Source organism: Odocoileus virginianus, chromosome 1, assembly GCF_023699985.2.
Source record: "Odocoileus virginianus isolate 20LAN1187 ecotype Illinois chromosome 1, Ovbor_1.2, whole genome shotgun sequence".
Taxonomy (NCBI): domain Eukaryota; kingdom Metazoa; phylum Chordata; class Mammalia; order Artiodactyla; family Cervidae; genus Odocoileus; species Odocoileus virginianus.
In genome coordinates, this window is record NC_069674.1 from 31,994,295 (window position 1) to 32,020,586 (window position 26,292).

General features: G+C 37.0%; 1 protein-coding gene across 1 annotated transcript; it reads right to left on the minus strand.

Moving 5' to 3' along the window:
* Positions 1-11: 11 nt before the first annotated feature.
* On the minus strand, positions 12-25,737 carry ING3 (inhibitor of growth family member 3). The gene is made up of 12 exons (XM_020905861.2): positions 25,574-25,737; positions 25,257-25,328; positions 22,472-22,572; positions 20,405-20,470; positions 11,095-11,191; positions 9,102-9,173; positions 8,220-8,339; positions 7,809-7,966; positions 7,023-7,216; positions 5,041-5,233; positions 3,994-4,032; positions 12-2,462 (listed from the first exon to the last, which is right to left on the minus strand). Exons 1-12 carry the CDS (start codon positions 25,599-25,601, stop codon positions 2,346-2,348), a joined length of 1,257 nt encoding a protein of 418 aa, XP_020761520.1. The 5' UTR covers positions 25,602-25,737; the 3' UTR covers positions 12-2,345.
* Positions 25,738-26,292: the final 555 nt, after the last annotated feature.

Below are 26,292 nucleotides of genomic sequence, written 5' to 3' on the forward strand. Positions count from 1 at the left end.
ACTCAGCTTCATTTAGGCATTTCATTAAGCCATTTATTGCTTCAAATGTGTCACCATGAACATTTTAATATACACTCCACAGCAGTAAGGCCTCAATTTTCACCACCTATAAACTGTGAACCCACATTCGGATTTTTCTTATGCCACCAACTGTTACATGAGTTTTGTACAACAAAGATTTTGAATGTGTATAATACCAAAAATGCTCATATACCCCTTGATGTAAATGTCACAAAGAATTATTAATAGTTGGCCACATTTTTTTTCGATGAGGTAGTTCCATGTTTGGCCCATTATATAGATCTCAGATATTAACAGGTTCCACCCATTACTAAATAATTGCACAAAATTTTGGTTTACTTCTTTATACACGCTTCAAAATATTCAACGTTTGAGTTTAAAATTTGTCCAAGTGTTTTTCTGAGTGATTTGGTCAAGTAGTGGAATTCACACACTGGAAGGGACGAGCTATAGCAGCTGGAAACAGGGATGTTCCTGACTCTGACAAGAACTTTCTCTTAAAATAAGGCTGCACGTAAGGCTTCTTCCTTGAACCAATTCCTATAAAACCGTGAGTTTAGAAAAGTCATTATGTATAACATTAAACAATACCACTGAGCATCCCCAGGCAACATGCTAATAAGTTAATTGAATACTACATTATATATTATTTCTTTAGGGTTTATAAAATCTCCATGAAAATACTGAGTATCATAAAATCATGAGTACCCACAAACGAACCTAACTTAGTTTTATGGGCTGTCCAGTTATAAAATCAGACTGCAGCAGCTCAGAACTGTGGAATCTCGAAGCTGGAAGAGACCTTGAAAATCCCCTATCTGATCCATACCCTTTTGGGTAGCATTGCATAGATTTTACAGTTTTCTATATAAGTTCTAAGAGGCTCATAAGTGGTTTTGATTAAAACATAAATCTGATGGGCCCAGTATGTTTCAATATAAAAGAAATATGACATAATAAGTATTTCTAAAGTTTTAAGGATTTTTCTACCGACGAGACTCAATATTATACCTTAAATAAAACTTCCACTATGCAAAATTTCTAGTGTAAATAGCACCTATAGAATAAAACTTCCAGGATTACTTACAGACATCCTGAAGCTGGCATCACCCTGGTTTAATAAGGGCCAGAGTGATTAAAGAAGTGAATTAACTGGCATACCAACATGTGGTAAAAGCAAAAAGAGAACTGAATTTTAAGCTCCAATCCAAGGGGTCTCTCTACTTCACTTTGGCCACAGTGCCTCAAGTCAAAACAACTGTAATCATTATTTTATTTAGTCTGCTGTAATTAGACTTCTTTCATGTCCCTTAGACTGAAGGAAAAGCCAGGGAGATGTTCTAGAAAAATACATTTGCATTTCAAATTTACATAAAAATGTCTTGTCCTTATTTTTGTATCACAATTCCAAGCATTATTAAAGACATAACAGATTACGCAGCATTCTGTGTCCTGGGCCTCTGTCCTTTTGAGATTATGAAAACTGGAAGTTAGTTGGAATTAGGAAATTGTCATTATTAAGTGTGTAAAGTATAAATACAAGTAATTTTTTAAAAACTTTATTTTAACACCTAATACAATTCCAATTTTAAGGATTACTTGCACAAAAAAATAAACACATTTGGTATAAAAATGTTATCACTTTAACACCCTTTCCCCTCAGCCCTCCCACCCCCACCCTCATGAACTGCACTCTGTCTGGATGCAGAAACATATAAAGACTAATGGCCCAGATTCATTTTTACCTACAGGAGTTTCTGTTTATGTACCCAGGTACTCTAGAGGACATCAGCCCACTTTATCACATGAACCATTTCCTTCAGCCCGCTGAATTTAGTTTCACAAAGAAACAAAGCTTATTATAAAGGCATTTAAAAAACCATTATCTTTTTAGAAGCACTTTTTTTTTGCAACCATTTATATACAGTGTTACATAACAGCTCTGGAGTACAGTACATGCAGCAGAACATACCTGTTGAATATAAAATACTTTTCTTAAAATCTTCATCGTTGGAATTCTTTGAAGTCTACATTATAGAATGCCCATTACTTGGAGAAAATGGCTGAGGAGTACAAACGTCTGCATACGCTGGCCACTGAAATCATCCAAGGCTAACTGGGATAATATTTGGAGCACACCAGGAGTGCATAAATAATTTACTTACATTATTAAAATACAACCCATAAAATTTAAGTTCAAGATCTTATAGGATTGTCTATGTAAATCCTTTAAGTGGTTGCCTGGAAATGCACTGCTTCTTCTTTTTTTAAAGTCCTATATAAAATGTTGAAGTTTTTTCCTTCCACAAACGAAATGGCCTCCCTTATTTGTGCCGACTGCCTCTCCTCTTCATGGCAGCGGTGCACTGTGGACAGTACCATTTTCCTTTGGGGGCTTCTGTCAATCCAACACATCCATAATGGAACCATTCTATGGGGCACTAGAATGCAAAAATGCCAAGTAGTTTTTAGTAAAAGATTAGGAAGTATGTTAAAACATGCCCAGCAGATTAAATATGCATAATTAGATTGATGGAAACAGAACTTAGACATCTAGGAGATGGTTTTATAACTCATTTAGTCCAACTGGTAGGGTTCAGAGATGAGGAAATGGAGACATAAAAAGTTACGCATCTTTGTTAACTCTGAGCTTCATGTAATCTACTCCCATAATCTTAAAATAATGAACACAAATCATTAATTTTTGTTAAGCTGGAGAGTATGTGGATACCAACTCACAAGAACAAGAAGTAAAGATGGGTCTCTCACATAGCAGGTAAATGTATTTTAAAGATTTGGTTTAACACTCAGCCTTATTTATTTCCTCATAAAGTAGAACAACCTACTTGTAATTAAAGGCGTAAGGATTTCCCTGGCTTTCCTTTTTTGGCATTTATCTATTTCTAGATGTGCAGAGGAAAAGAATTCCACTGTGCAATATATTAAGTGGTTCTATACTTTGACAGAAAATCTTAGCACTCCAAAGAGCACAAAATGAGAGGGATCAGAGAGAGTGTGATGCAGTATTCATAGAAATCTCATTTGTTTTTTCCACCAAGCACCCCAGAAGACAGTTTACCATGTCTTCTTGGGGCGGTTCTGCAGTCATCGTGAACAGCCCACAAGCGGGTCTACAGAGGGAGGTGGAAGGAGAGCCTTTTCATGTGAACCATGTCACGGGGAGCCTGGAAATCAGGGAGGTACACACTTCCGTGTGTCAGCCCTGATCAACCTTCAAATCGTTTTAAAATTTGCAAACTCTTATTATCAACCTCAGGATCCTGACATTATTGATCAGCCCTTCTTTAGAATTCAGGCTTCTGTCACTTCTCTGGAGGAAAAGACGGACAAAAGGGAGCTGAGCAGCCTGACAGTAAGAAGGGAGTGGAAATTACTAGACAAAAATATTTTCAGCATTCAAGAAAAACATATCTCTAACCCAAAATAAGCTTCAAGAAAAATAAGCAGGAATTCCTTTCTTCCAAACCTCGTTTTTTAGTATCAGAAATGGCTCTTATCGGCTGACACCTACAGAGCACAGTAGAAAAGATACACTAATGGGCGGACAGTTCCCCACATCAGAGCCCTCACCTGTGCATCACTTCTCCTGAAAAAAGTACTATTCTAAAGCTCCAGTTCTTCATTGTGATAAGAGAACCAAATCCTAGCAAACACAGAATTCTTTGGCAAAAGGGGAAAAGGGTGTTTCTAATTTTCATACAACCTGATGCCTTTTGAGAAATGTAATCTGCACATAAAACCATAAAATTACCTTTAAAAAAGTTACAATAGGGAACGCATTAAGGGACACTCTCTTATTTGGGGGAGGACTATTCCAGCTTTAATATAATTAGCATAACTGCAAACCTGTTTCCTTAGACTGAGAGACACACTAAACAAAAAATATACATTCCAGTAATAATAATGTGAGACCTGTTTTTTCACTCCTAAGTAGAAAAATTTAATACTTACATCTTGGTTATCACAGCCCACCATCTCACCATAGGATACCTAGTTAAAAGAAAATTAAATATTTTTATTATGACTATATAACAAGCACTTAAATTCAAATAATTGTTTATGATACTATAAAGAAAATAGAGGGAAATACACAGAATATACAACTGAATTAAGAAACAAGGCATGTAGCTTTATATAGTTTATCGGGTTTTTTTTTTCTGGAAGAATTTTGGGGTGTACAGAATAACACAGAAATTACATGCTTTTTGAAAGTCACTTGTTCTATAAACTACCTTGACAAAGGAGTCAATTTTTTGAGTGGTTCCTTTAATAAAGATTTTAAGTTTCTTTCTTGGTTATCGACATAAAGTTTGGGCTTTTTTTTTTTTTACTTTTTCTTGGGTTATGTTAGGTCATACATATTTTTGCAGTCAGTAGTCCATTTTATTGAAACTTCTAAATTATCTGTTTATTACATGTCATTTCTCATTTTTCTTTTTGCTGTTCATCACTAGCTGGAGAGTATGTGGATACCAACTCACAAGGACAAGAAGTAAGATGGGTCTCTCACATAGCAGCTAAATGTATTTTAAAGATTTTGTTTAATACTCAGCCTTATTTATTTCCTCATAAAGTAGAACAACCTACCTGTAATTAAAGACATAAGGACTTCCCTAGCTTTCCTTTTTTAGTATTTATCTATTTCTAGATGTGCAGAGGAAAAAAATTCCACTGTGCAAATATTAAGTGGTTCTATACTCTGACAGAAAATCTTGGCACTCCAAAGAGCAAAAATGAGAGGGATCAGAGAGAGTGCGACACAGTATTCATAGAAATCTCATTCATCATTTCCACCAAGCATCCCAGAAGACAGTTTACAATGGTCTTCTTGGGACGGTTTTGCAGTCATCATGAACATGTCTTTTTATCAGAAGCAGGAGGAGGATATAATAAAAAACCAAAGGTATTTTACTGGAGCAAAAAGAACACTAAAAAAATGAAGCAGCTCTTTTCCTATTTTATTCAGATTATGCTTTTATAGACATGTCAGACTTTTACCTGATTACAAATGCAGTATCGTGGTTCATTTGGGTCATAAGTCCAATCAACCTGACTGTTGGAATCAGACTCTGGTACTACTGTTGTTTGTTGGGAAATTTCCTGTACAACAGTTGATGATGAAGAACATGATGATAAGGAAGAAGAGGAGGAAGAAGATGATGACTGTTGGCTTGAAGACTTGTTGTTGTTTCTGAAAAAGCAGTATCAGTTTTATTTTTCAGCATCCAGAAGAACTTAATTGAGAATAACTTCTAATTAATGGCATGAAATGAAATAACAATAAACACAGAAAATACTCTTTAACCCTCAAGTCATCTGATAAATGGATTTAAAAGCACAACTGTTTAGAGCAAAAAGAGTAACATTTTCCATAATGGCTTATTTTTGTTTCAGATTTTCTTGTTTTCTAGAAAACAAAGATATTCAAAGGAAATTCTTTTAAAATACTTCAAAGTTTTTAGAATAAACTTTTAATCTGTTACTTCTTACCACTGGTTTAAACAGTAGGCAATAATTTTAAGAATTAGTTGTGGCTTCCGTACAGACATTCTTTGTATTTTTTTTTTATTCTTTGTATTTTTAAGCAAACTGAATACTCTTGATCAGAATCAAAAATACAAATACACCTAAGCATTTGATGAAAATGATAACCATCAACTGATATGGGAATATTCACCTGTGTAGAACATGAAGCAGAGTGTGTTAAAATTCACAAGAAATTCACCATTATACATATGCTATTAAGTTTTTAAAATACGAAACTTTATCATCAGCAGTTATAATAAATTTGGGTCACGAAATGAATTTTTAAGGTATTTAGCACTTTTGTGGTAATTCTACATTGATCACTCTTTTTAGAGATTCATCCACAGGAAGCACAGGAACACAGAAAATACATCATTTACTGACAGAAAATATATTTAAAAATAAATTGATACAATTATGATATAATTCTTTTGGACTAGCAATTGAACTTTCATTATGTATGAACACCTAACACATGCAGGTACTTTGGAAAGATGGTGCCAAGTGCTATTAAGTTTTCATATGTGTGCTAAGTCATTTCAGTCATGTCTGATTCTTTATGACCCTATGGACTGTAGCCCGCCAGGCTCTTCTGTCCGTGGGCTTCTCCAGGCAAGAATACTGGAGTGGGTTGCCATGCCCTCCTCCAGGGGATCTTCTGGAACCAGGGATTGAATCCACGTCTCTTATGTCTCTTGCACTGGCAGGCAGGTTCTTTACCACTAGCGCCACCTGCGAAGCCCCTTTCACACGTATAAGTTCATACAATCATGCTAAGAATCATATCTACAAAATCTAGCAATATTTTCATAATTTCAATTTAGGAGACATAATACCAAGGACTAAGACAATTTGTTTTTAATTAAAATGAAGACCAGAAAACACATGACGGAATAAGGGGTTATAAGTTAGAAAAGGTTTCATTAAATGGTTTATCTTAATGAACAAAAGAAAGTAATGAGAGGTCATCTATTAATATCCCCAATTTAAGACTTTAGAAAAATTAAGGTTTCTTAGAACTTTTTAAGGACTTTACCTCTTTCAACATAAGTCAGTGTGAAGGAAATGTCATGTCTTCCCACCTACCCAGAGTTCATCCTGACCCATTATATATATATGTGTGTGTGTGTGTGTGTGTGTGTGTGTATGTGTGTGTGTGTGTATCTGCGTGCTGAGTCGTGCCTGACTCTTTGTGACCCCATGGCTATAGTCTGCCAGGCTCCTCTGTCCATGGGATTTCCCAGGCAAGAATACTGGAGTGGGTTGCATTTACAACTCCAGTGGATCTTTCTCCCGACCCAGGGATTGAACCCGGGTCTCCTGTTTGGCAGGTAGATTCTTTACCACTGAGCCATTTGGGAAGCTGCCTCTGTTTACTACACGGAAGTCCAGGTGGATGCTAGGTAGCCTGCACACTCAGTAAAGGTATGAGCTACTATAACAATAAAACTTACTTGCTCTTTCTCCCACTCCTTGAGTCGGCTGTTGATGAGCTGGCGTTCTGTGTTAATGTAGTCATGAGCGCTGACGATGAAGGATAGCCAGCGGCTTCCCGGGGCATGGAAAACTCTTTTCCCAGCTGAAAGTCATTATTCTTAAATGCTTCATAACTGGCCTTTAAACTTGATGTCCTTCGTCCCTCTTTCATCTTAAAAAAGGCAGTCACTGATATTATTAATACATATAAATATGCATATTTTCTTTTGTCTTAGTATTTACAGCATTATTTTGGCTTATCTAATATTATTTTGTTTTAAACCATTATGTTCATCATTGTAATTTAAGTTACTTTACATAAAGATTTAGGATCAGTTTTTACCCAGTTATGAGGTTAACTACAGGATGGGTAACTTAATTTGGAATATAGATAGCCAGCACAGACGTGAACAAACTCAAGGCAACCTAAGTTCTAAGGCTACAGAGAAAGCCCTGGAACTGGAAGAAAGAATAAAGTATTGTCCCAGCAGGAGCTGTGACTTACAGTCAGGAAAATTGTGTGTCCTGAGCAATTACTCTGAGAAGCGATCTATACAAGATTGTATGAATCTATTTTTTACTTTTCACTATCAAATTTCTGCATATTTATTTCTTTAAACATCAGCTGTCATAAAACTAGGATTAAAAATGAAACCATACAATGCAAGAAAACTCTTTTTGTTCACATCAAGTTATTTCTACTAGAGTCTGCCAAGGATTCAGACAAAACTTAACATTCTGTTTCCGAACCTTTTCTTTTTTACCTGAGCTGTAGCTTGAACTGCTTGAGCTGCTGCCATGGTAATTGCCCCTGCACCAGTTCCTGAAGATAAGGAGCCAATATTATAGGATGCCAGAGGTTGGGAGGAATTCACATTGTAAGCGTTGTTGGAAGCAGCCGTGGAATTATTATTTCGACAACCTGTGTAGAATTAGAAAAGGGATGAAAACGGTTAGACAGAACAAAATGTTAGTAAGCTGAAAGCATATTATTTCTCAACACAGATATAATCATTAAATTTAAAATTTCATGTCACATTTTTTCTTCTTTCTTCTTACGGTAGACTCTAACCAGGTAAAGAATCTGTATAATTAACCTTAAATGCTGTCATTCCCCTTTATTTTGATAAAAACTGAAAAAAAGAAAACAATCACATTTAAGATAATAAACTTACCTAGCGTATTTTCCTTAGAGGCATCTGATGTTAAGGTAGATAAAAGAGCTTCAGATTTAAACTTCTTTTCAGGTAAATGATCTGTTGTCGTATGGTGAGAGGTTGGGTTATATTTCCTTTCTGAATATAAATAAAGAATTCATGTGTTTTTAAATTTTAGAGAACTATGGGCAAGGCATAATACATTCATCTGGTTATAAACCAAAACAACACTATGTTTTCTGAGAAGACAAAAGAAACAGAACTCTTCGTGCCACATGTCTTATTAACAGCTGACTGCTCAGACACTTCAAAAACTTCAGTAGCAAAGCAGTGAAGTAAGCCATGATGCATAGTGGTTTCATATATAACAGGAGAGAAATTTTTTTTCAAAACATTACCTACAATTTAAAATATTTTTCAATCAACTTTTCTTTCATATCAAATTGATTTGTCAAAAAAAGGCATCAATACAGTCAATCTAGTCAGCTAGCATCTGACTAAACCACTCATTTACTCACTAACTCAACCGTTTGAGACTTTATTGTATGCCAACAGTAGGCTAAGCACTTAAGAAAGGATGAAAAAGAACACTCCGTAGGGAGAATCAGGTTATTTGTATCTAGAGAGTATACACTGCTGTTAGTACCACACATTCTTCCTTTGAGAAAGCCAGGGAAAACAGACTACCTGTTCCCAAATTAAATATGCTCTTCCCAAATGAAGAAGATAAATCTGCCAGTAGTTGCAATGAAAAACTGTATCTCACAAGATAAAAGAAAGGGGAGGGGGAGGATATCTGTTTCTCAATTGGTTGTGCAGAGCTAACGAAAGAGAATATATAGATGATACAATGAATTTGTAATTGTTTTTAAGATTTTAGCTCTCCTAAATCAAACTTACTCTCCACTGGAGTATGTGAGTGAGCATGGTGATTGTTCACTGGCTGTGAAGGAGTGTCTAATTCCAGAGATCCTAAAAAAAAAAACACACAAAAAAAGAGAGAGAAGCACAGAGATACACTGCCATGAGATGTCACCACAGAACTTTAGACATCAATCAACTACAGGACTGTGGACCCTTAACCAGCAGAGGACCAGCAAGTTCTGATGTCTATGCCCGTGCCCTTTTAGTCACACACACTAGAGGGCCATCACTGCCAATTTTACCCTGGGCCAATCTCATCCTCTTTCTCAACAGTAAGGAATCCATTTTTTAACCTTCACCTTTAAGTACAAAATGGGTCAAGGCATGCTAACGTCTGGTTAAGGAATTCACCACATTTGGTACCACATGCGTGGACGAATGGATGTTATAATTTCATTACTGATGAGACCTGAAAAACTCAACCTAGTGTTATCTGAGTTGAAGACCTCTTAATGGGAGATCCTAAAGTATCAGGCGATGGGACATTACTATAGGAAAGAAAATTCTTTGATTGTTAAAATGATATATGAATGTAAAGACTTCTAAAAGAAGTTAGGGATTTTGCTTGTGAAAAGTGATACACAGAATCTCTACCTCCAAGCTTTAACATACTTTTAAAGAAATGTCCTCAGTTTATCTTGGTCCCTTCAGATGAAATTATGGCAGGGCACAGGGTGGAGCAGTTTTCATAACATGATCTGACGACTTTCATATGTTTGTGTCCTTACAGAGGATGCTTCATTAACCTCCCTGAGGTACTGAATAGGCATGGATTTACTGCTACTCAGAGCTATTATCAGCATTTCAAGAAAATAAAACATTTTGTCTCAAGATACTTATCATCCTCAGATAGGACTCCCCTGGAATGAAAGTATCACAAATAAATTAGATAATCATCTAAAGTGATGGACCTATTTTTGAATATAAAAATGCAACTATTGTACCAAGATGGATTCATGTGTGGTTGCTGCCCTAGCTGACCTGTAAAGAGTATATGAATAGACATATATGTAACCTAACACTCGAAAGAAACCTTTCATCCATGTGTAGAAACAGGTATATGTTCTTGCTCCTGAAATGCACCAAGAAAAGAGATGCCTGAACCTTTAGTTAAATTATACTAGAAATCGGCCATAATACTGACTTGATTCAACTAACATTTAGTGAGTGCCTACTCAGGGCTTACCATGGCACCATCTGCTTTTATGGACACTGTCTATTTAGGTTGGAAGAGCTAAATTCGTTCAAGAAACAGAGCTCATGTCTCCATTTTGGGGAAATCTCCTGAGTTAAACCCTAGGAATGATAAGAGTAAATAACAGCAGGAGATCAAGTCCAAACAGTCCAACTGCTGGGGACCAAGTGATCCCACCCAGGTGCCTCTCTCCACCAAGGAGCAGGATCTGAGAAGTCTCTGTGGAACCAGCATCTCCTCGGTGATGAGCACATGCATTGCAGAGAAACATGAAAACAGCTTCTTACTGAGAAGAGAAGTTTAGGAACGCCTTCTTCAAGAAAAAGAGGAGGTGCTGAAGAACTCATTAAAATCTTTCTTAGTAACACAACTGAGGGAAAGCTTTAAGGCAGTTCTTAAGAACAAAAAATAACCACTTTCCTCAACACTTAAGTGCCTAAACAACCCATGTAATGCCAGATGACTGACTTGTTTCTAAGATGGTTGCATTTCTTTAAATCTTTGCTCCTACGATTCATCTTACTGGCATATGTACATTATTAAAAAAAGAAAATGACTTAATATGTTATCGTCATACAGAGTGAGTGGATGATATATAATTTCTCCAAGTATCCACAACCCAAACAGTCCAACTGCTGGGTACCAAGTGATCCCACCCAGGTGCCACCATCCACCTAGAAGCAGGATCTGAGAAGTCTCTGCAGAACCAGTGTCTCCTTGGTGATGTGCACATGTATTGTCCAATGGTGATGGAAAATTGTAAATTTTACTTACGCCTCTCTAATATCTCTGTAATCCCAGCATTATCAGCTTCCAGCTCCATTTTAAATTTAGCCAGCTCCTGATCCAGCTTTCTCAAGTGTCGATCTACCTGTTTCAAAGAAGATCAAAGATAACTACCATAATTGGGGACAATATTAAAGTGTCAGTTTAATGAGGAAGGCTAAATCTTTACTTCTTTTAGTGCATCTGCTTTGAATTCTTGGGCAACTCAATTAACCTACACTACAGGTTTTTATTCTATAAAATGAGGTTGCTAGGCTAAATACCTCCCAAGTCTCCTTGAATAAATTTTAAGAAACCAGAATTGCAGTTTGTCAGAAAATGTTTGGAGGAAGTAGGCTATGAAACATAAGCGAAGATGAGGGGTGGGTGGCACAGGAAACTTTTCACATATGCCCTGGTATTACTTTCAGCCTAATCTCCTCCTCCTTATAACAAGACCATCCACACTGCCAGACCATAGTAACTGTTACTTACAGTAAGGAATGAAAGATCCTCAGTCTACAAACAAAGAACCTCCTATACTTTACACATACATTTCTCTAAGGCAGGAAAGCAGACCATTATACTGGTAAACATTTATGTAAAGGGTTGAAACAAAAGGGGTTTTTAGCCAGAAAGCTCCATTCCACAAAAAGCTTGGTCTAAATGGTTTTACTGAAATACCGTCATACTTGGTTAAGATGGCAAAATTGTATATTCTCATTCACATAGAGATCTTTGGACTGATTTCCAAAAATTTTATAATATCTCAAACTAGCAACAAGTCTTCACGTATTTTTTTAAGCTTAATATTAAATATCTTGATACTTTTTCAAATTTACTGCTTTGAAGTCAAACCAAAAAAAAAAAAAAAGTCTTGAAAAATATTCATGCCATATTATTAGCACTACCTTTTTTCCAAATTCTAATGTCCCTCTTAATCACTGTTATAATTAAGAGTAACTTTCTTACAAATATCAAAATGTCTTCAATACATCAGAGGGCAAAAAAATTAAGTAAAACTTTCAATGATATAACGTGTATCTAAGTGAGGGCGTAGGGAAGAAGAACACCAAGAGACAATCTGTGGGTGTTAGATGCCAGGAAATGTGTCTGGGGCATTAAAAGGACTATGTTTTCTAGTCCTTGCTCAAATCTTTTGAAGTAGGCTAGTAATGTTTCCATTTCATAAGTGAAGAAAGTAGGCTCAGAAAGGTTAAGCAACACCTGCAAATTCAATAGATAATGCATTAAAGAAACAAGACTTAACTCTGATCTGTTTATAATAAATTGTGCTTCACTGTTTATACCTAACATTGCCTTCTGAATTTCCACATGCAGGAGCCAATTTCTTAACTGAAAGTAATACAATTCAAATAGAAAAAACTTAAAAATATTGTCTTATTATTTATATTTTGTATATTAACAGCAATCATTGGGATGCTGGTTTGTGACTTTTCAATAATTCAAAGCCCAATTTTCCTTCCATCTTCACACATATGTTATTTTTCAGAGCTTGGTAAAAGCTGTAATTACAATATTTTAAAATCCTATAGGGTCATATATTATAGACACATGCTCCTATTCAAAGGACCTGCAGGTAACTGAGCATCCTTTAATGGAACCACCCTTTCAATAGTAAAGTGTTGAACACAGACCTCTTCTTCAAGAATACCTCTTACATTGTCAAAATTTAATCTCAAGGGAAATCAGAAAAAATACTCATGCTTAAATTCCAAGTCTACTTAATGCAATGAAAACACTCCACCACTTTCTCACCTACGACTATATTACTAATAAATACTGAGTTCCTTTGTGTGCATGGCACTGGGTAAATGGACAATACCTGAAGAAGGAGAGACTCCCTGCCTCCACAGGAATTAACACTTAACTGGCAAATCAAGATTTATGTAAGATTTTTAACATAGTGGTATAAACAAATAAATAGTCTCCTAGATGTAACAAAAAGAAAACAAAGGGTCAGAAGTCAGACATAAAGAAAAAACATAATATTGGGATCTTGTAAGCATAAAGGAGCCATGAATAAATTAGTGAAGAATGGACTGTCTTCAAATAGATGAAGGAAGGCGTAATAATTAAAGAACTAAAGAATGTATAGAGACACAAAGACAAAAAGCATTTTTGTCACAGGTGTAGACGGTATAGAGAGGTGAGGCCTGCATAGGTGTAGACAATACAGAAGACAAGTGTTAGCACTTCAGTTGGGAGGGTGGGCTGGGGTGAAATGAAGAAAGGACACATACCTCCCTAACCCATGCCATCTCTGCTTTTAAGAGCCACTTAGTTATATTAAAGACAGTACTAGTAAGGTTTATTATACCTGAAAATACGGAAATAACAATGGAATTCCCAATATTAGATAGCTCAGAAAAAGCAAAGGGACCCAAAGAATTAATAACTCAAAAAACCAAATTCATAATTAAAATAAACAAAGACAGAAAGGCCTCAACCACACCGTGATGGGGAGTTTTGTAAGATAGCTTCCAATCATTCCCACCTCCTAGTAGATTAAAAGAGACTATGAACTGACTACTATTATAAGCAATTATCAGATGATGAGAATTCTCTTTATTTGTTCACCACTGCTGTACTAGATCAAATCTGAAGGAGCAGGTCACAAGGTTAACTTCAGCTATAAAGCGCCAGAATATTTAAAACGGTATTGAACAGTCAGAGTAAGGGTTGAACTGAACGTGACTGAAAGCTATTACTACCTACTGGGTTGGTCAAAAAGTTCATTTCATGTTTTCCTGTATCACCATTTGAAAAAATCCAAACAAACACTGTGGCCAACCCCACACATGACTCTAAACAGGTAAAGCACCAATCCAGCTGATCACCATAATAGCCCCACAGGTATGAGGCAAATCAGAATCCAAGTTATTCCATCTTAGCCATTTTATGATTTATAGTAGTAAACAGGGTACTGAGCCAATTGAGAAACTTTCCATTAACCATAGGTTTCTAACACAAGGCTGACCACAAAGCCTAATTATTGATTTGTTCCCCAGTTAATGCCAATAAACGACAGCCACAGATGTTTCCTTATTCTACAACCCTAAATCATATCTTACAACCCCAAAGCATAATCTCTTTAAATGTACTATCCTTCTGACCTTTTCAGAGACAAAGGAAATTCTGTCAAGATTATTTTTCAACATATTTAAGTTCACAAAAACATTTAAGTCACACTTGGCCTCTGCATGAAACAAATAAATCCTCAGCCTTTAATTATTTTTGCATAGAGCTGTAATCCTTTAGCCTTTCTCTCTTGTCTCTCCCAGTTTTCCAATATTCAAATTTCAAAATGTGTCACCTGATGGACTCAAACTGAACTAAATATAGCTTCTTAAAAGTTTTTCCATGATTTTATGGCTTCCAACACTGACAAATTCTGAAAGTTCGATGCGGAGCTGCCCTTTCCCAGTGAGCACTCAGACTACAAGGTTCTAAGTTGAAAACCATGGCAATAAGAGAAATTTCTATTCATGAAGAGATCGAGTAATAGTGAGGGTAAACTGCAGAAGAAAGGAAATGATGGCAAATTATTTCTCTGATGATCAATCAGGAAAATGATTCTTCACATTCTGAATTATATTTAAGCTGGATAAAAATTTGATCCATCTTTAGGGTGAATCAAATACTTAAGGCCTTAGCACATAAACTACATCTAATCATTCTCCTAAAAGACAATAAGGATAGGAGACAAATCAAAAGGTCAAGCTCATATAATACATTTCCTTAATTAGAGTATCAGATGAGGAATTCTCAAATTTATAGGTAAAATGTGGGCCTGAAATATAATCATCTGAGGAATAAACCAGGATATAAAAAAGGAGCAAGTTCAAGGGTATTTAGCAATGTAAGAGGCTGCTAAAACCATTCAGGCATTCACAAAAAGCTCAAGCTTTATCACAGTATGTATAAATCACCTTTATTAGGTATTGTAATCTAACACGGCCTTATGACAGTGACATCTGGCTGAGGAACACAAAAAAGTGTTTAATGACTATGAGTATCAGGATTCTAGCAGGAAATTATTTTAATAAGACAGTTTTTTTTTTTTTTGGTCTGTTAGTCAAATTTCACTAAGCCTACTTAAAGTCTTCATTTGTTTCAATAAACGTCTAATTTCAAAATTTCTTCATTTGTGGATATTTATGTGGTCTCTTTTGTTTTTCCTTAATAAATGAGGTAGTACTGTGCTGGTCACAGGAATAAAAAAATTTACTACCGGTTTTAAAAGTAAACAGACTATTTTAATGGAAAAGAATACAATTAAATACTGTGCAATAGGAAACATTGAGAGGCAATATCAAACAATTAACTATACTCAAATGCTGTATCTTAAAATCTGTAAAAATAATACCTGCTTACTTTACACTGTCATAATAATAATATGCTTAGGCAAAGCCATACACACAATCTTCTCCAAAGTGTATTCCATGCCTCAGTTTACAATCCTTCACTGGCCTCCCGCTGCTCTGAAACTAAGAGCACTGCTCCACTGGCTTTAAGCCCTGCAAGTGTTGGGTTCTTCGTGTCCCTCTCATACCACTCTTCTTTTTCAGGACGCACCACCCACACTGGCCTCGGTCCTGGTTTAATCTGGCAGACCCTTTTCCACCTAAGACACTGCACTTGGTCCATCATCTGCTTGAAATGTTCTTCCTTAAGCTTGTCACATAGCTGGTTCTACCAGTACTACCTCAGAGGTCACCTCCTCAGGACTATGCTTATCCTGATGAGCAGACTCCTCATAGCCTCCCCTGGTTATTCACTCTTTCCCCTTCTTTCCACAATGTTTATTTCCTTCATAGCACTTCGCAAAGTCTCCAATAATTTTTATTTAATAGTTTGCCCTATTCACTGCCCAACTATATCATTACTGCCCATTCTGCACCAGTGACCACTCATATCTGGACATCTATGAATATTTGCTGAATGAGTGAAAGTTATACTCTCCCACTATGTAGAACTTACAGACAGAAGTACCACTGTTTATTTGGTAAAGGATCTATAAATAAAAATTACTGTATTTTGACACTTATACTATATCCTGTCCACTCACCTCTGCAGCACACAGCACTCTAACATTCCATATGCTAAATGCGATAGGAATTTAATGAGAGTGCATAATTGATTTTTAACATTTTAACAATTATTTATTCATGAGAAATGATGTTAGTGACAGAAGTAAAACAAGAAGCTAAGAGTTAACTCTTAATATGATGACTTCCAGGGCCTAGCAATTCTTAGATAAGATGAACAGACTCAGAGGAGAAGTTTGGACTTGAAGAATAATTATGGTATAATTGCTAAAACTAAGTGTTCACGTGGAAAAGTAATGGAAAAATGTTTCTCAGCTTGGGTGGTGAGTGGGGGGTGGGGAGGAGAGGAAAACTGGCATTTGACAGAACAATGCTTTACTGTGTGGCATTTGGTCTCATCAGCCTCTGGAGCTGGGGATGAAGATGAGAGGAAATCACCTCTACAAGAGAACCAAGAGAACAGGGTAACTAGCAATAAAGGTCAAGGACAGAACCCTTTTGAACCCCAACCACTCTGAGCAATACCCAAGGAGACTGAGAAAGGCCACGAAGGTGGGAGGATGATGAATTAACGTGAAATCTCAAGAAGGATGGCTTATACAACAAGGATACCATGGTCACCTGGGATAGCACTCGAGTATTTAATGAGATGCAAGGAGAAAGAAGGGGGGGAAGTAAATGAAAGGAGAGGGGAGAGAAAGGAAGGGACAGACGCAGGAGAGAGTAAAGACAAAAGGCAGTCTTAGAAATAAATCATGAGGGAACGGGGGGAAACAGGTTTAACTTGGCAGAGCTGAAAGGGATGCAGTGGCTTCAGGAAAGTAGAAAACTTGTTAGAGAAATGAGATGAAACGAGTTTATGAGAGAGTGAGGGTCTACTATCTGCCAAGCTATGAGGTGGGTGGGTGTGGGGGGTGTGTGTGTGTGTGTGTGTGTGTGTGTGTGTGTGTAGATAGATATAGGTAAGAGATACAGAGACAGTTCAGTTCAGTCGCTCAGTTGTGTCCGACTCTTTGCGACCCCATGAATCCCAGTATGCCAGGCCTCCCTGTCCATCACCAGCTCCCGAAGTTTACTCAAACTCATGCCCATCGAGTCGGTGATGCCATCCAGCCATCTCATCCTCTGTCATCCCCCTTCTCCTCCTGCCCCCAATCCCTCCCAGCATCAGGGTCTTTTCAAATGAGTCAACTCTTCGCATCAGGTGGCCAAAGCACTGGAGTTTCAGCTTCAGCATCAGTCCTTCCAATGAACACCCAGGACTGATCTCCTTTAGGATGGACTGGTTGGATCTCCTTGCAGTCCAAGGGACACCACAGTTCAAAAGCATCAATTTTTTGGCGCTCAGCTTTCTTCACAGTCCAACTCTCACATCCATACATGACCACTGGAAAAACCATAGCCTTAACCAGACGGACCTTTGTTGGCAAAGTAATGTCTCTGCTTTTAAATATGCTATCTAGATTGGTCATAACTTTCCTTCCAAGGAGTAAGCGTCTTTTAATTTCATGGCTGCAGTCACCATCTGCAGTGATTTTGGAGCCCCCAAAAATAAAATCTGACACTGTTTCCACTGTCTCCCCATCTATTTCCCATGAGGTGATGGGACCAGATGCCATGATCTTAGTTTTCTGAATGTTAAGCTTTAAGCCAAGTTTTTCACTCTCCTCTTTCACTTTCATCAAGAGGCTTTTTAGTTCCTCTTCATTCTCAGCCATAAGGGTGGTGTCATCTGCATATCTGAGGTTATTGATATTTCTTCCTGCAATCTTGATTCCAGCTTGTGCTTCTTCCAGCCCAGCGTTTCTCATGATGTACTCCGCATATAAGTTAAATAAGCAGGGTGACAATATACAGCCTTGATGTACTCCTTTTCCTATTTGGAACCAGTCTGTTGTTCCATGCCCAGTTCTAACTGTTGCTTCCTGACCTGCATACAGGTTTCTCAAGAGGCAGGTCAGGTGGTCTGGTATTCCCATCTCTTTCAGAATTTTCCACAGTTTATTGTGATCCACACAGTTGAAGTCTTTGGCATAGTCAATAAAGCAGAAATAGATGTTTTTGTGGAACTCTCTTGCTTTTTTGATGATCTGGCAGATATTGGCAATTTGATCTCTGGTTCCTCTGCCTTTTCTAAAACCAGCTTGAACATTTAGATATATGTGTGTGTGTATATATATATATATATACACACACAGATGTACCTGTATCTGTCTCTGTATTTCTATCTCTCTCTGTTGAAAGAGAGAAAGAAAGCCAGAGAGCAATTGATCCAATCATCCTGGAAGGCACAAATCAATACTGTGATTTTACAGATAAGGAAACCAAAGTTCCAGGATTATATCACTTTTCCAAATTCCTGCTGTCAGTGAAGTAGCTGAATTCACATCTGCATGAGTCCATTACGGGTCCTTGGTTTTTAACACATTCATTACATTTGCATTCACTTTGTTACATCACTTTTGATTACTTCAATCTCTAGCCTAAATAATCCATCTCCCTCATAAAACTCCTAATTTTTATTTTCATTCTATGTTTCTCCATGATCTCTGAGTGAAATGCTTTCCCCTCAATACTATGCTGAATCCAGGCACCTGAGGCTCTAAATAAATTCTGTTCAAAACTCATCTCATACCCTCTAAAAAGCCAACAGTAACTCCGCTTGATTTAGTTCAATCTTTACCAGATCCCCTTAATATCCAAATGTATTCTCTTTATTTGTTAACATGTTTCTATAACAGGCCCCATTTTACTGTGGGCATGTCTTCTCAACTAAGTAACAGGCACCTTGAGGACAGGAGCATTTATAACATTTACTCTACATTCTTCCACTGTACCTACATAAAACTCCATTACACCAAGTATAGAGTCAAGAAATGGATATACACACTTTTAAAAAGCATATGTTTGTTATATATACTTTTTCTAAATGCATGAAATACTTTCAATAAAGGTGTAAAAGTAGTAAAATAAAATAGAAATGAAAGATTAGAACCAAAGAGCTATATGATTTATAAGGCAGGTAGTTTCTAAATAAAGACTGACAACTAGTTACTATATGTGAGGAAGAATGATACTAAACAAATTAGCCTTGTATTCAAATATAAATGTCTTTCTCTATGTTTATAGACTTAATTCAAGACCAAAACAATAACTTTATTTGGGTTTCATTCCACCACAAATCAAGCCACCAGCCCACTCTACCTGTCTTTAGGCAGCATCCTTCATGAAACTGTTTTTAGAGTAACAGTATGAACAGAAGAGCCTAGGTCTTTACAGCCATTAAAATATTTTCACTATATAAAAGCAATTAGCCATTTTCTGTGGTTTTACACAACATATGCTTTCTAGTATAGCACTCACAATGCATAGCATATGGGGTATGTACCTTTTATCTGTGTCTTGCTCACCAATGACACCTATATTAACATGTACCCGTTCAATAAAAAAAACTGTACCCAGACAAGACTACAAAAATAAGATATGAATCAATATGCTAAAGCAAATCAAAAGGGAGCATTTGTCTCCAGCTTTAACTTGCTTTGGGGCAGAACCAAAAAAGAGCATTTCCTAAAACATAAACTTTGGGAGATGCTGTACGTTTAAAAAAAAAAAAAGACTATAATTATAACAACCTGAGAAATGGTGCATATATCTATCTTCTTAGCGATTTCAATCATTAACAAGTGCTGCTGCTACTGTTAAAAAAAGAAAAAAAATTTTAAAGTTTATTTAATCTTGTATTTCCCAGTTTTGCCACCTGTGCTGGTTCTTGAGTACTATCTACTGGTTATCACTTAATAGATAGTTGAGTACTATCTATTAACAGATTCAAATAAGTCCCTTCTTCATTTTAATCAGACTACCAAGAAGTGTCAGCACAATCCCCTTAGGTGTGTTCTGCCACAGAAACAATCTCAAGATGATTTATCACGCAAGTAAACACACTACCTTAAGATAAAAATTAGTAAATAAAGTTAAACACCTATTTTAATACAAAAAAAGCCTAACATCAGCTACAATCTTCCAGTGACATAGATATGGCTAAATGTAAGGTTCTTAATTTACTGACTGTGGACTTTCTCTTGTCCACAAAGAAACCAAAAGTGGACAGTAAACTCTGAAGTTAAATGGGATCACAAGAGCAATAATTCAGTTTGAGTCTGTTCTTCCTATTACATTTAAGTCAACACCATTTAAAACATAATCCATAATTCAAATACTTATGGCTATTAATTTTTACTTACCAAGTCATATATCTGGTTTGCCAACTGAACCTTCTCATCTGCATCTTCCAAAGCTTTATAGTAATCCTGAATAAAAACATTCACATTTTAGGAACAAATTAATGATTTAAAAATCTGTGTATCCAGGACCTGTAACTGCATTTTCATTATCATGGCTTGTTATCTCTGTCAGTCATTACAGGGCTTCCCTGGTGGCTCAGATGGTAAAGAATCAACCTGCAATGAGGGAGACCCAGGTTCAGTCCTTGCGTTGGGATGATCCCCTGGAAAATAGAACAGTTAGCTGCCCCATTATTCTTGCCTGGAGAATCCCATGGACAGAGGAACCTGGTGGACTACAGTCCATGGGGTTTTAAAGAGTCAGACATGGCTGAGTGACTAAGCATTCAGGAATACACATTATACAAGAGCCATAAAAATCCAGTTAGGGATAGGGTGGGGATGGGATAGGATTAGAAATTTTAGACCACAACCAAGGATTAAAGGAAGATGTTTAGAATTCCTAGAAAAGAGATAGCCAAAAAACACCATCCAAGTCTAAGTATACTAGTAAAAATTATGTGAGCCAATGAGTAATTCTTTTTCTTTAAAAATAAATGTTATTTAGGATTCATCTAGTTTATAAAGAATATTTACACTCTTCCATTTTTAAAACTTATTATAAGCAACTACTGAAAGGCTTCTGACCTGCATATCCATTGTTTCCAGTTGTTCTGTAACTCTCATTTTAAGCTAGGTATCAATTCTCCCCAGTATAAAGCAAACTATTTTTCTTAAATTCTATGAATTTCCATGAAGTGTCAAGAGTTTTTAGGGTATATCCAAGCTGTGCTACACCAAAAACCTAGTAGGAAAAAAGGATGATGAATGACTTTAGGATGTATATGTGTGATGTCTATACTCATACACACTTGGGCCTCCAGGTATCCGGCAAGTCAGGGTTAATTCTATGAAAGATTCTCAAGTTTGTGTTCCTAACAGAAATAATATTCCCTCCATCTGGTAAAATAAATAACACAAGTAGTTTCCAAATTTCTTTCTCAGTTGATTCTTGAAAAATTATATGAAGGTTAGGGGTAAGGGAGCCATTATTACTCAGAGATATTAAAGGACATGTCCCACATCACAAAGTCAAACTGCAGAGTCATGACCAAACCCAGGGCTTGTAAATAGTTCTTCCAATAAGTCCCCAAATTAACTAGATCATATCTTTAAAGCAAACCTTGAGGGGAGAGCTGCTACCCATTCTAATCTGGAAGGGAGCTATAAGTACTACAAAACTTGTCAGGATTCTGTTCTATGATTCCACCAACCTAGATACTTAGCAATATATGAAATACGCTTCAAGGTCGCTAATTTTCATCCCAGTCTGTTGCCCAAATTGGAAGACACTATATTGAGCTGGTCAAAAAGGTCATTCGAGTTTTTCCATAACATTTTATGGAAAACTGAACGAGCTTTTTGGCTGACCCAATAGATTTTAAGACAAGGGGACTTTAATTACCTGTAACTAGAACAAAACAAATTAAAAGAAAAAAATTTACTTTTTAAATGGTTTTGTAATTCTCTAACTAGTCACTAATTACTGAAATACTTTTCTAAATTACCAAAATGCTTCAATGTTTAAAAGTTCCTACACCTGAAGCTCTAAAATGTAATGAATCATTTTTAATTTTGTAAGTCATGTTAAAATTCTAAAGAGCTATTGATAACTTTCCCTTATTTTGATATCCCCTGAACTATTTAATATTAAAATATCTTCCTCAGCTGTACTGTGCTCAGTCACGTCCAATTTTCAACTGCTGAAAGTCGTGTTCAGTCTTCTGTGACCCCGTGGACTGTAGACTGCCAGGCTCCTCTGTCCATGAAGTTTTTCAGGCTAGAATACTGCAGCAGGTTGCCATTTCCCATTGCAGGGGATCTCCCTGACCCAGGGATGAAATCCGAGTCTCTTAAGTCTCCTGCACGGGCAGGTGGATTCTTTACCACCTCGCCTCCTGGGAATCCCCTATCCTCCTCGGAGAGTTTCAGTATTTACAGATAAATCATCCAGAGTGTTGGACACACCTTTTTGATGGATGCCATTTGTTCTTCTCGCCACTCTGGCTTATTTTTCTTTGCATTCATGAAGAATTCACTGACTCTTTGTTCTAGCTGATCCATTGCATCTAGGACATAATAAAAACATTTCATACTTAGATGACCAAACTCATATACTGAATATACATGCTTTGATGTGAAGAAAGATATGATATGAAAATATCTGACTACATACACTCTTTCACTTGGTCTGTAACTTAAATATGTCACATTCTAATAAAATAAATAAACATTTCTTAATTATCTTTGTAAAGAAAAGTTATAACTTTCCCTACTGACAATTTATTTTTGCAATTTATTTTGTAAAATATCTGATCACATACATTTTTTTACTTGGTCTGTAATTTAAATATGTCATGTTGTAATAATATAAATATGCTTTATGTAATAATAAATATATGTTATATGCTAATATAAATGTACTATATATACTCTAATAATATAAGTATACTTTATAAATATATTTATAAATGTAATATAATTTACTAATTACCTTAGTAAAAGTTATAATTTTCCCCTAATGAAAATTTATTTTTGTAACTTCAAAACTGTTTCTGATAGTCAAAGTAGTCAGCAAATGTAGATAGATTCCATCCCATTGTTGCTGACTAATACAGGCTTGGGGTTCACAAAATAATGGTATTAAGTCAGGCAGATGTGCCCAAACACAATTCCTTACTGAAAGCACTACTAGATAATCCTCACTTTTCTTTCAATAAGAAAATGTGATAAAAAGGTTTTAACCTTTTGCTATATACCATTAAGCACCACATATACAATATTATTTATCTGAGGTAAGTTTTTTCTGAAATGTGTGCTAAGAACAGTCATTTCTATGCTAAAAGAGGAAAAATAAAAGGGATTTTGTTGCTGTGTAAATTGAGGAAAACTTTTTACTATATTGTTTGGGAGATCTGCAGTGCATAATAGTGCATCTCTTACCTTACAAAGAGGTATCTTTTGTTAACCTATAATACCTATTACATTTAGACAATTCTAATTATTGTAAAAAATGCAAGTTTAGGAAAAAACTCTGATTTATATAACCAAGTCAAAATTGTTAAGAGAACTTAACATTTGTGATATAAAGTACAAAATAACAACTACCCTTTATTGAATGCCCACTTAGTATCAGGTACTAAACATTTTAATTTATGTGTATTTCTTTTAATCCTCAAGACAATAAAAATCTCTCAGAAGTGGTAATGTGGTCAAGGCCAATGAATTAAGCCAGTAAAGCCCTAAAATGAACTCAGATCTACCTGATGACTACGCTCCATCCTGTAGAAAACACTACTTTAGCAAATATTTACCATTTCAATTACATTAAAACGAATTTTGTGAGCAAGGTGAAGAAATACAGAATTCAGACTTCTACACTATAATGTGAACATGTGACTTCCATGATGTATCACCTTGCATTTGGTACCACATAAAACCAACAGGAGGCTGAGAAAAGAACAGTCATGATCAATGGGTATGGAAGTGTGTGCAGCAATGGTAGAGAAGTGGGGGGACAGGTTCTCAGTGACCTCAAGAATCCCACTCTGGAATGTTCTGTTCTCTGATTGCTTTCCGTGATACTCCCTTCCTGCCTATCACACCCCCAAAACCCAGATCTTCCCCTAACCATACTTTTCTTAAGAAAATCTGTCAGCACAAGAAATTTACCTCAATCCTAATTCTATGTCTGGTCTAAATACAGCCAGAACACATGGGATCAAGAAATGTCTTCTGCAGGAATAGCCCTCAAACAGTTAAGGAGTACATACACTTCTCCAAACCAAAAGGAGTGACACACAGCCAACAAAGTACACTGGATTATACGTTTTAATTACATATCACATAATTCACTTCACATTCCTAATTTTTAATATAGTATCTCTACAAGACAGCTGGATCAGCTATATTATACTCATTCCACAAAGGGGGAAGGTATGTGAGGTTCTTTCAGAGCATGATGGACTACAAGGGTACTGAGCACTGTTTTTGTGTTTCAAAATTTTGCCTTGTATTTACCATGTTACCTCTAAAGTTATTTATTCTTACTCTCTCTAAATCAAAAACATGATCATATAAACTAAATACTGCTCTGTGAAACAGCAAGGTTATTTTATGGAAAAAGTATGCAGACTACCAAGCTATAACTGAAAGAAAAATAAAAAATTTTGCTACAGCAGACAAGAAGCTTTACTGTAAAATTTTATTTCCTTTCCCATTTTTACTGACAAACTATCATACTGTTTGACAGTTGAGAATGCATCCTTTATCTTGTAACTTTTCAAATGAGACATTCCAAGTTCACGACGGTCTCTAAAGAACTACATACAACCTGTGCTTCTATGTGTTGTCCGCTTTTGAATTTTGCCTAGCATGAACTTTAACAAAAATATAAATGCTGAAATCTATGTTCTACACATAAAGTCTCAAGTCAGAATCTTCGCAACATTTATGCCGATGTGCACTAAATCGTATCTACATTCTCAAAGAAAGTACAGAAACTTTTATTGCAGTCCCAAATTCGAGAAAGGAGCATATATGCTCTAATGCCACCTTCTCTTGTAAAAGTCAGGAGAAAAGTAGTGTGGTAGACAGAAGAGGCAAGATTTGGCATTGCCAGTTCTTTTTGACAACTCCTTCTGTACTAGCGAATGAGCCGGAGGAGAGCCAAACAGCAGAGCCGCTGACGTCGATGGCACGTAAGTCTGTCACTGAACGCGCGCAGCGAACAAGGGCAAACGCGCCGACTTACTCTGCACCTGCAGGTCCATCTCGCGCATCTCGGTGAAGCGGTCCCTCAGGTCCATTGGAAGCTGCTCAATCACTGTCAAAGGGAGAGTCCGTCAGAGGGGCGGGGCCAACGGCGAAAATACGCGCTTACGTCACTGCGTGAGTGCGTGCGTCGAGGGGGGTCGAGAGAGCCCGCAGCCCACAACGAGGCTGCCAGTTACCGTGAGAAAGAAACATCCCCCGCCTCCCCCTCCCTCCCGCCATCCCGCCAGCCGGTCTACTGCCGCCCTCACCCGCCCGCAGGCAGCCCGGACGGGCCAGCCAGCGCCGCCCACTCACTTTCCAGATAGTCCTCTAGGTACAACATCGCGGCCCTTAGAGCTGGGGGAGCGAGGGGGTCCAGGGGCTTATTTGTGTCACTCGCTGTCGCCGGAGTTTTGTCCCTTCCAATATGGCGCCTCCGCTAGCAGCACCCGCTCGGCTCCGGCGGAAAAAAAAAAAAAGAAAAAAAAAAAAGCACTTTGGCGCCTGACGGCGCCTGCCTCACTGCCGCCCGGGGCGGTCATTGGCTGGCTGAATCAATGACGTAAACCGACTGGACCCCGCCCCCGCGCCCTTGTGGGAAGTGTAGTTTTAGTCCCTCCCCAACAAGCTTGAACTTGTTGGCAGTTCTCCATGTGGAAACTACAAAAACCAGGCGCCGGTGCGAGCCGTGCGCAGCAGAATCTGAAATGCGGTGCCGCTATTTATTTGTTGATTTTTGCACGGGGTATGACGGGAGTTGTATGCTCCTGCAGAACACAACTGAGAAGAACTTTTCACCTGTTCTTTCTTGCTGTGATTCCATGCCCCGACGTTTGTGAGTCATGGATTTCAAGTAGTGCTAGGCAGACGGCGAAGGTTCTAATGCTAGAATAATCAGCAAAGTTCGGGCAATTGGGATTGTCTAAAACAGCTCATTGCTGGAATGTACCCTTAGTAAACAATCCTAAAGATACAAATGGGACGTCTGGTTGGCTACCGTATAACTAAAATAGTTTACACTTAGAACATGGAAT

What these genes read in the sequence shown, in the direction of transcription:
- ING3 (XM_020905861.2), bottom strand. Translation starts at nt 25,601, where the DNA reads ATGTTGTACCTAGAGGACTATCTGGAAA. An exon ending in AAATGGCATCCATCAAAAAG is followed by an intron (nt 20,471 to 22,471) that starts GTGTGTCCAACA and finishes GTTTTTATTCAG; the next exon opens with GATTACTATAAAGCTTTGGA. An exon ending in CTCACATACTCCAGTGGAGA is followed by an intron (nt 8,340 to 9,101) that starts GTAAGTTTGATT and finishes ATTTATATTCAG; the next exon opens with AAAGGAAATATAACCCAACC.